Source organism: Penaeus japonicus, unplaced genomic scaffold (genome assembly GCF_977035675.1).
Source record: "Penaeus japonicus unplaced genomic scaffold, GWHDUDI00000001_assembly GWHDUDI00000002, whole genome shotgun sequence".
NCBI lineage: Eukaryota > Metazoa > Arthropoda > Malacostraca > Decapoda > Penaeidae > Penaeus > Penaeus japonicus.
Window position 1 is genome coordinate 17,733,362 of NW_028234404.1, and position 10,622 is coordinate 17,743,983.

The 10,622-nt window shown below is 41.1% G+C and overlaps 1 protein-coding gene across 1 annotated transcript in view; it reads left to right on the forward strand.

Annotated features, from left to right (window-relative positions):
• The first annotated feature begins 3,502 nt into the window (after positions 1 to 3,502).
• The window catches only part of LOC122264481 (cytochrome c oxidase assembly factor 6 homolog), a 9,469-nt gene continuing 2,349 nt past the window's right edge, over positions 3,503 to 10,622 (forward strand). The window contains exons 1-3 of the mRNA XM_086548293.1: positions 3,503 to 3,658; positions 4,953 to 5,014; positions 8,830 to 10,622. The exon at positions 8,830 to 10,622 is cut by the window's right edge and continues 2,349 nt beyond it. Of these exons, the coding sequence (XP_086404419.1) occupies positions 3,506 to 3,658; positions 4,953 to 5,014; positions 8,830 to 8,923 (309 nt within the window). The 5' untranslated portion in view covers positions 3,503 to 3,505 and the 3' untranslated portion in view covers positions 8,924 to 10,622. The remainder of the gene's footprint in view (positions 3,659 to 4,952; positions 5,015 to 8,829) is intronic.

Below are 10,622 nucleotides of genomic sequence, written 5' to 3' on the forward strand. Positions count from 1 at the left end.
CCTCTCTCTCTCACTCTCTATCTCACCCCCTCTCTTTCTCTCATCTCTCTCTCCCCTCTCCTCTTCGTCTCTCCTCGCGTCCGCACTCACTCTCTCACTCTCTCTCTCTCTGCTCCTCTTCTCTGCTCTCTCTCTCTTTCTCTATCTTTCCCTCCCTCTCTCCTCCTCCCTCCCCACCGCCCCACCCCTCCTCCCTCCCTCCATCCCTCACCTCCCTCTCCTCCTCTCTCAGCGCCGGCCTATCTAACGTCTCAGGAGCCTCGGTTATGGGGTTTTCCGTTGGCTAGAAATCGCGATCATCAATCAGGGGCACACTGTATTGCTATCAGCTGTTGAAGCAGACCTTGGGCGGGGAGGGAGAGGGGGAGAGGGGGATGGGGTATAGTGGGAGGGGGAGAGGACGGGGTGGGAGAGGGGCCGGTGGGGGGAGGGCGAGAAGGTGAGAGAGAGGCACAGTTAGAGGGGGATAGTGAGAGGAAGGGATAATAGATAAATTTATAGAAAGTGTGTGTGTGAGAGAGAGAGGGAGAGAGAGAGAAAGAGAGAGAGAGAGTGAGAAGAGAGAGAGGGAGAGAGGGAGAGAGAGAGAGAGAGGGAGAGAGGGAGAGAGGGAGAGAGAGAGAGAGAGAGAGAGAGAGAGAGAGAGAGAGAGAGAGAGAGAGAGAGAGAGAGAGAGAGAGAGAGAGGGACAGAGAGGGGGGGGGGGGGGAGAGAGAAAGAAAAGAGAGGGGGAGAGAGAGGGGGAGAGAGAGGGGGAGAGAGAGAGAGAGAGAGAGAGAGAGAGAGAGAGAGAGAGAGAGAGAGAGAGAGAGAGAGAGAGAAAGAGAGAGAGAGAATGAAAGAAAGAACGAAAGAAAGAGAGAGAGAGAGAGAGAAGAGGCAAAACATGTAGGGACACAAAAACGAAACATGATGGTGGAAAAAATCGCATACAAGATTACCGAATATAGATTCAACGTAAGAATTATTTTTGTTTTGTTTACCAAGGACGATGTTTTGGTTATCTATGGAGTGCATGAGACAATAGTTTGCATATATTATTCTCTCTATTTCTTTTTATTTTATTTTTCTTTCACCATGTTTCATAATTAGCCACAAGCCTTTCTAGCATTCATTGAAAATATAAATATATCCAATGGAAATAAAGAGAGAAAGAGGGATAGACAGGTATACACTGATAGACAGACGGACAGAAAGACATAATGTGAAGGAAAGGTTCAAGACAAGAAAAACAATAACAACAACAACAACAAAAACAACAACGAAAAATGAGATAGTTTACTGTAATGAGGGTTGGAGAGAATGTGTAAGACAGAGTCAGAGGTGGAGGGATTAAGTATGTTGGAGAGAGAGAGAGGGAGAGGGAGAGAGAGAGAGAGAGAGAGAGAGAGAGAGAGAGAGAGAGAGAGAGAGAGAGAGAGAGAGAGAGAGAGAGAGAGAGAGAGAGAGAGAGAGAGAGAGAGAGAAATAGAGAGAGAGAAAAGAGAGAGAGCGGAGAGGAGAAGATAGAGAGAGGAGAGAGAGAGAGAGAGAGAGGAGATAGGAGAGAACGAGAAAGGAGAGAGAGAAAGGATGGAGCGGGAGGAGAGAGAGATAGCGGAGGCCGCTGGCTATCAACGCTCTCGCTAGTATAGCGCTAGCGCGCGCGCGCTCTTGCTCTCTCGTCTCTCTCGCGCTCCTCCCGTCTACTCTCTCTCTCTCCCTCGTCTCTCTCGTTCTGGGCATCTTTTGCTCTCAATAAGTAATTATTTCAAACCTTGTGTTTAGTCTCTCTCTCGACACTCACTCACGTCTATCGTCTCTCTCGCTACTCTCTGTAGCTCTTCTCTTTCTTCTCCTCTCTTCTCCTCTCTTCTCATCTCTCTCTCTTTTTTTGGCTCTCTCTCACTCGCTCTCCTCTGGATTCGTCTTCTTCTGCTGTCACTGCTCTCACTCCTTCTCTCTCTACTCTTCTCTGCCTCTCTCCCGTCTCTCTATGAACTGCGCATCGCGAACACGCGTCTAGCACGATGCGTGCGTTCTCGCCTACTCGCGCTGCTCTCTCTCTCTCTCTCTCGCTCTCGTGCTTCTCTCGCTCTTTTTTCTACTGACTTTCTCACTCTCGCGACTCCGCTCCTCTACTGATCTCTTCTACTCTCTCTCTCTCTCTCTCTCCTCGCTCTCTCTCTCTATCTCTTTTGATTTCTCTTCTGCTCATCTCGGATGGGGGGGCTCTCTAATGCGTTTTCTCCTCTCTCTCTTCACATCTCTTCTCTCTCAATTTCTAGCTCTCACTTCTCTTCTTTCTCTCTCTAGCTCTCTGGCATTGTCTCTTCTCCTCTTAGACTTGCTCGCAGAGATCGACTAGGCAGCTCTCTCGCGTGCCGCACGAGCGAGAGAGCGGTCACGACGTCTTTATTACGCGAGATAGTAAGCTCTCGATCTATGATCGTCTTGTTTTGTCCGCTTCTTTGTGGGGTGCTTCTCTTCGCTTGCTCTTCGCCTTTACTCTATTCTCGCTCTCGTCTCGCACACTTCTCTCAGCTCTCTACTCTCTCTCTCCCTCTCTCTCTCTTCTCTCTCTCTCAACTTGCGGTCTCTCTCCCCTCTCTCTCTCTGCTCACCACGCTCAACTCGCATCTCTTTTCTCTCTCCCTCTGCTACTTTTCTCTCTGCCTCTCTCGCTCTCTCGCTCTCGCACTCTTCTCTCGTCTCTGCTCTCTCTCCTCTCCACTCTGCACTCTCTATCTCCCTACTCTTCTCTCTCTCTCAACTGTCGCTCTGCTCTCTCTCGTCTCTCTCTCACTCTCATCTCTCTCTCGTCTCTCTCTTTTCTCTTCTCTCTCGCTCTCTCAACTCTCCTCTCACTCATCTCTCTCACTCTATCTCACCGCACTTCTACTCTACTCTCATCCTCATCTCTATTTTCTCTCTCACTACTCACTCTCACTCCCCCCTCTCTCCCCTCTCTCTCTCTCTCTTTCTCTCTCTCGACTCTCACTTCTCTCTCTCCATTCTCTCTCTCCTCGTCTGCTCTCTCTCTCTCTGCATCTCTCTCTCGTCTCTCTCTGCACTCTGCTCTCTCTCTCTATTCTCGCTCTCTGCTCTCTCTCTCGCTCACTCTCGTCTCTCACTCTCTCACTCTTCTCTCAAACATCTACTCTTTAGCTCTTCTCATCTCTGCTCAACCACATCTCAACAAGCTCTCGTTCTTCCCTTGCTCTCTCATCTCACTCACATCTCTCTCGCCCTCTCTCCTCATCTACCTCTCTCATCTTCCTCTCTCACTCTCTCTCTCCCTCTCTCTCTCTCTCTCTAGTCTCTCTCTCTCTCTCTCTCGCTCTCTCTCTCTCTCTCTCCCCTCTCTCTCCCCTCTTCTTCTCTCTCTCTCTCTTGCTCTGCTCTGCCTCTCTCTCTCTCTCTCTCTTCTGCTCTCTTCTCTCGCTATCTTCTCTCTGCTCTCTCTCTCTCTCGCGCCCCTTCCTCCACCCTCACCTCTCCTCCCCCTCCCTCTCAGCATCGCTTCATGAATGTCGTTCCCCGTGACCAGTTCTTGACGCCAGGCTTTTTTGGTCATTCCCGCGACAGGTACTGGGCGTGCCTCGACCTCCCCGACGTGCACCGCGACAACTGCCTCGACCTGCGCCGCCTCTACGAGCACTCCTGTCCAAGCCATTGGGTAGGCCCTCCTTTTGGCACTTTCATTATTTCTCTTCGTATATGCTTTTATATTCATACATTTTTTTCTATTCATGTACCTGTTCTTTTAGATTCTTTGATTCTTATATTAGGTTTATATATATATATATATATCTATATATATATATATATATATATATATTATATATATATATATATTATATATATATATTATATATATATATATATATATATATATATATATATATATATATATTATATATATATACATACATACACACACACACACACACACACACACACACACACACACACACACATATATATATAATATATATATATATATATATATATATATATATATATATATATATATATATTATATATATTATATATATGTATGTATGTATGTATGTATGCATTTAAATCTAAATACTCATTTATCCATTGATTATTAATTTCCCTATGCATCTTTAGTAAAAATGTATGGCTTGTATCGTTTTAGAGTTTAAGTTGAGAATTCATTCGCTTCACTTCTGCAATTGCAATTTTAATTTTATTTTTTTAATGCCTGTCTTTGTCCTTCGCCTTTTTGCTTGCCTCCATCTTCTCTTCTATTTTAATTTTCCTGTCTATGGCCTTTTGTTGACTTTTTACGACTCTGTACTCCACCATTTCCCATTCTTTCTAAGTCTTGTTTATTCTGTCTTCCTTCTTCCTTGTACATTTTTCTTGTTTTTCTTTTCTCAACAATCACAAAATCATTTTAGAAGGAGATGGACTCAGAATATATGGATCGGTTATTTTCCTCTTGACTTTACGGAAATAAGCTCAGTCACACGGCTTTACCTATATTCATATTTTGTCCACATTTTGTCTTTTGTATTGCTCTATGTCATCTTATGTTAGCTTTGTTTCTTTCGTTGTTCTTGTCTTGTTCGATCTCCCCGTATGGTTTACTTTGTTTCTCTATGCTTCAGCTTTTTATGATTTCATTGTCTCTTCTTCCATTTGCTTTAATCATATAAATGATAATTATATATATATATATATATATATATATATATATATATATATATATATATATATATATATATATATATATATATATATATATTAATATGTTTTTTTCTCATTATGCACATGTAATACATATTTTCCACACAACTGATTTTTAAAAATCTTTTCCCCGATAGCCAATATCCACTCTTCTCATCTAAACCAAACTGCACCTAAACGCAACAAACACATATCACAAACACCCCCTTTTCGACGATTTCCACTCTAAATTTCCCCCCCTTTCTCTCCCGCAGGTGAAACATTTTGACCGAAAACGTCAGTATATGGAATTTAAGGAGCGGATCCACACGGTAGGGTAAGTGTGTGGTTCAGCGCTTGTGTGCGAGGGTGCCTCTCCCTACCTGCCGCTGCTTTTGTAAATAAGGTCTCTTTATTTCTCTGATTTCAGGTCGGATCTTTTTATTTCTATGGGTTTACTGTTCCGTTAGGGATTATTCAAGGTGGTTTATCAAGGGACTTTTATATGTTTGGTTTAGGGATCTTTAGGGATTTGATTACCTTACTCGAAGGTTTCTTCCTCCAACCGGCCGCTGATTTTTGTAAATAAGGTCTTTTTATTTCCCTATTTTCATGTCAGATTTGTATTGGTCTAGGGATTACGGTTCTGCTTCGTTAGGGAATTTATGAAAGAGGCTTGTACTTAGTGAGCGATATTTAGAGGTATTTTTTAAAGGATAGATTTGTTTGCTTAGTGTGTGTTGAGGATGGCTTTCTTAATACAGGGATTATTATTTTTTTTTTTTCTTTTTTTTTCTTTTTTAAAGAATGTCTTTGTTTAGTTAGGGACTTTTGAAGATGGCTGTGTTTGGTTAAGGATTGTTAAGGATGGTCTTGTCTACTTAGGGATTTTTAAGGGCGGCGTTGTTTAGTTAGATATTTTGGTTTCCATAGCTTAGAGTATTCGATTGGGTTTATTTGGTTATTTTAAGAATGCTTTTGTTTGGTGACTTGCGTTGAGGGTGATTCCACTGAGTTGTAGAGATGCGTTTGATTTTTCAGGATTAACTCAATTGACGAGGGATTTCGACGCGGTTTCCTTTGATCTGTGATCCTTCTGGCTAGTTATGTTTGCTTAAAAAATCTTTCGGGAGGATCTATGAATTTCTAGGAAAAAGCGAACTGGTTTGATTTAGTAAGGATTAATAAGATTGAATCATATACACTTATTTCATTACTATTATTATTTATTTTTATCTTTTGTATTTATTTATTTATTATATATATATATATTTTTTTTTTTTTTGTGGGGGGGGGGGGGGTTTCTGTTTGGGCCTTTTAGGGCGATTTGCGTTTAAGTGTTTTCATGATGGTTTATTTTTCATGCAAGTTTATGATAGCTTTTATTAGATAAAAATAGAGGATTTGGAAATAGTGTCATTTCCATATCTTATCTATTTAAGGACTAGTTTATCAAAATGTATATTATGCATTTATAGGTCGAATTAATTTATTGGGAAACTAAGGTTTTAAAATCGACATGAACATAATCGTATATAATAAATCTGACTTTTTTTTTTCTTTTTTTAATAATGAGGTTTAGAAGATTTTTAATTTTCCATTTTCATTTTATTTGACTTGCATAAATATCTTCCAGTCGAGTTAGATTGTATATATATATATATTGTAAGAATTTACAGGTCAATCTGATGCGTATATGAATTTTTGGTCGAACGGGTTAGTTTAAATGCTTTTTGTCTTGCCTGATCTGTCTTTATCATAACAAGCTCATTTTTAGGCCATCTATCCCTTTATCAACATTTAGATTCATTATCTACATATCTCTGAATTTATTCCCTGAAATCATCCGGGGGAAATAATACCAGCCTAGTATACAAATCTATATTCTAATAAAAACATTACCTACTCCTTCGCTCCTCCTTAAGCGTATCACAAGAAAGTGTTTATTATCTTACGTAAGTAGGCCTATTTCTAAGCTGGGAGCAGAGCTGAGTCATCTTTACGGTTAGCAACACAGGCTCATTTTAGGAAAGGCGAAGATTTATGGAAAAAAAATATAATAATAAAAGGAAATATAAACAAGGTACTAGAAGATGCCAAAAATATGTATTATTTAAGAAATTCAAAAAAATGGCAGAACAAATATAACCCATATTATTTCAAAATTAACGGCTTTGATGTGCAATTACCCTTGCATAATCATGCATAAATTATCCTTGGCATAAATTGCGCTGAAAATTCTTGGATGTATTTCTTCCTTGACTCTCTGGCGCAGTCAGTGTATTTACGTCTTCATAATTATCAAAATTTCTTTTGGGTCCTTTTTAGAACGATTGGGCTTTGCTTTCTCCGAATATTCTATTCTGAGTTGAATGTCCAAATAAGATTTGTGTTTCATTTTTATGTTTTGGAAGTTACAAAGACCCTATCGAAGTTTCTATCCTATTCGAATGAGAAGCCTCAAAAGGATCAAGTTGAGAAAGAGTGAGTGAGAGAGAGAGAGAGAGAGAGAGAGAGAGAGAGAGAGAGAGAGAGAGAGAGAGAGAGAGAGAGAGAGAGAGAGAGAGAGAGAGAGAGAGAGAGAGAAAGAGAGAGAGAGAGAGAGAGAGGAGTGAAGCAGACAAACAGACGCGGCACAAAAAGCAGGCAGACAAAGGAGGGGGCCCAGAGAGAGCCAGAGAGCCGGATCTCGAGCGGTGAAGGTTGCGGGCTCTGGTAAGCGGCGCCGGGCCCAGCCTAAACCAACTGGCACCCATCCACATGTCGTTCCATTAAGAACCCATGTCATGACGCGATCCCTTAGCACGGAGGCAAGAGGGGGTAGGGTTAATGGCACGGGGCCAGGCGTGCCCGTCTTACCATGGGGTTAACTAATTTGTCTAAACACCCACACGCTGAGACCCCGTATCGCGGCCTCTGACATTTTCCTATCATCAAAATTCTTACCTCTCCATCATTTCCCCTGCGGTGCTATGCTCATTTGTTTTCTCTATATATTTAGTTTCTTGCGCGCCAGTGAGCCAGGTTTATCTATATACACTGAGGTTTTTATGTGTGATTAGACTCTATGTGTGTACCAATGCGTTTATGGCAATATTGAAAATGAGGAACTTGAGATAAACAGTTTGAATTTAATAGCAAGCTTGGAAGTATAATCTGGATGGAAAAAGTCCTCCGAAGAGACAGTTTTTTTATGTTATATATTGTATACTGTACAATTCTCCGCTTTACAGTTTCCAATAGTGCAGCAACGGTACATTGCATTCCAAAATGTAAATATTAAAATTGCTCCTATTGTTGGTTGCAGTTTCGGTTGCCATGTCGATGGTTGCAGGTGCGATTTCTTCAATGATACCTGAATGCTCCAAGCATTGTTAGAGTGGCGCAATTAGGTCGCTGTCGCCGTTTGTTCTTAGTAATGAGCATCAAACAGGGTAGCTGTTACTAACCTTTGTTCTATTGAAGGATGGCGCTCTGACCCCCTCACTCTAATAATAACTGTGCAATGCTGTATAAGAGCAAGTACTCACAGGATATAACACACGCAGCTTTAGCACTGATATGTGAGGACTGTTAAAAAGTGAAAGACGTAATGTTTATACATCAGTATGTATAATACTGAGTATATATGTATTCTTTCATTTTCTATGCGCTAGGGATATATGGCTATTAGGAGTGTGTAAAGATGAAGGTTGATTAAGGTTAGGGTTGTAAGAATAAAGAGTGTTGTGCGGATTGTGTATCAAATTTAGATGCTATGAATTGTGCAGCCTTCTGTGAGCGAGGTCTAGTGTGCCTGTGTAGTGGTGTAGATGCTGTTACCATCGGGTTATCGACATGTTGCTATTCGCAACTCTGTGGTGCTTTGTAGGCGACTATACGCTATTGTTATTATTAGGGGTAGAGTTAAGTACATGAACAGTCTTGGTATATAGTTTTGTGGTGTTGCAGAATGTGTGTGCAATAGTGCAACTGGAGTAAGAAATGTAGGTTCTCTTATTGTATTCTGTTCGATAGAGTGAGTTATACAGTACAAGTCAGGTGTTATAAATGGTGTGGAGCACCTGTTTATAACCACATAAGAAAGAGGACAGTGGCGTGCGAATACAATCTCCCACAAGCGAAGACTAATGCCCCTTTCTCTCCCCTCAGACTCCTGGAGGCGGCCACAATGTCGCCATGCCCCGCCCTTGAAGCCTCTCTCGCCCGCAGACACCGCGTCTACAGCCAGGTGGTGTTCACCTAGCAAAGGCCGCCGCTCCTCTACACACCGACGTCTAGTAAGGAAGCCTCCTGAAGCCAAGCCACGCCCCTTCGGATATCAACAGGAAGAGGTCCTGCACCTGTCAAATTTACTCAGTTCGAACTGACTGGAAAATCAGATGAAGTGTCCAGTCCTCGTTCAGTCTTGGAGGCTTTGGGCATTGAGGCAGCCTTTGCTAGGTCTTCCCGCCGGCGTTACGGATATGAGTTGAAAGATGTTTATATTTTTTCAAAAGAGGTGTGCCTGGAACTCATGTCTGCGGTATCTGTGTGAATCTTGGTGTGCGTGGAACTAACAAGAGGATTTAGAGAAAAAAAAATATTTATGTGAGTGTTAGTTCATCGTTCATTTTGACTGTGGGTCCGTTTACTTTGACAGTGGGATCAAATCAGCAAAAGGTGGAAGGCATTTTTTTTTATTTTAATCTTTTATTTTCACATATATTTGTTCTAGTAAGTAAGAGATGGTTGGGGTCTCTCAGCTCTGATGGACGAAAACAGCAGAATTATAATTCCTGTCGACTTGTACAAACACCACATATTTTGCACGATGGCTTGACATACGAAGCTTGTTTAAAACATTAGGTTCCAACATTATTTGCTTGGAAGATATACAATTATGCATTATATAAACTAAAGATAAAGCAATGCATAACAAAGCGGTTATGTTTGTTGCTTTATATTATCCATTGACTATTGTTTCTGTTAACGATCCAAGATAACAATTATGATCTATGTACGTTTATACTGACTATCATTTAAATGCTAATATACTTCACTGACAGCATAAAATCCAATGAGATTTAATGATCCAACGGCTTAATGTCGCTTTTAAATGGCCTTAACAGTCAGTGCATTATGAATCTTTTAAACGGAAAACACTTCATCTAATGAGTCAATGTACAATGTGTAAAATTTTATTGTACAGTAAGATAAGTCTTCACTTGCTTCGATCTTTTGGCTTTTGTGTGTATTCAGAATGTCAATCAAGACGCACTCAACATCATTCAATATCCAAATCCTATGGTAAAAAAATGAAGCATTTGCACATGTCCGTGTAATACAGACTTAGTGTGTGACAACCGCCTTACACATGTAAAAGTATAGGACGCAAACACCTCCTTTGGCACGACGGGGGAAGAGGAGGAGGAGGGAGGGGGGGTACAGAAGCTCCTTACACAACTCTCTCCGTTTGCTTTGAATATTCGTTTTTGGTTGCTAGGATGGTAGGTGTCCAGAGATAGAAGATATTGATATGAGGAAAAGGAGAGCAAGCATGTGTAAAGGGGAATACTCTTGTTTCTGTAATATTTCATCGTCTGTTATTGTCTGCAAGAGTCTTCTTCCATTACGGATGGATAGCAGATAAGAAGAAGAAGAAGAAGAAGAGGAAACCCAAATAGAAATACGTTTCGCAGTGAAGAGTTTATGAGTAACATTAGCGTTTTATGAGATGTAAAAGAACTCCGCGTACCCGCCTCACACTTTTTCTGAGCCCTAGAGAATAAGTATAAACAGATGTCATCAACAACAGCGTTGATAGTATTATCACATAATCTCTTTTGGTGAACACCCAATGGCAACAAAAAACAAAAACACATGATGGGCTTTTTTCTTCTTTCTTTCTTTTTTGAACGACCTTGATCACGAATCTTACTGAATAATGATTCAGTGAGAGGATG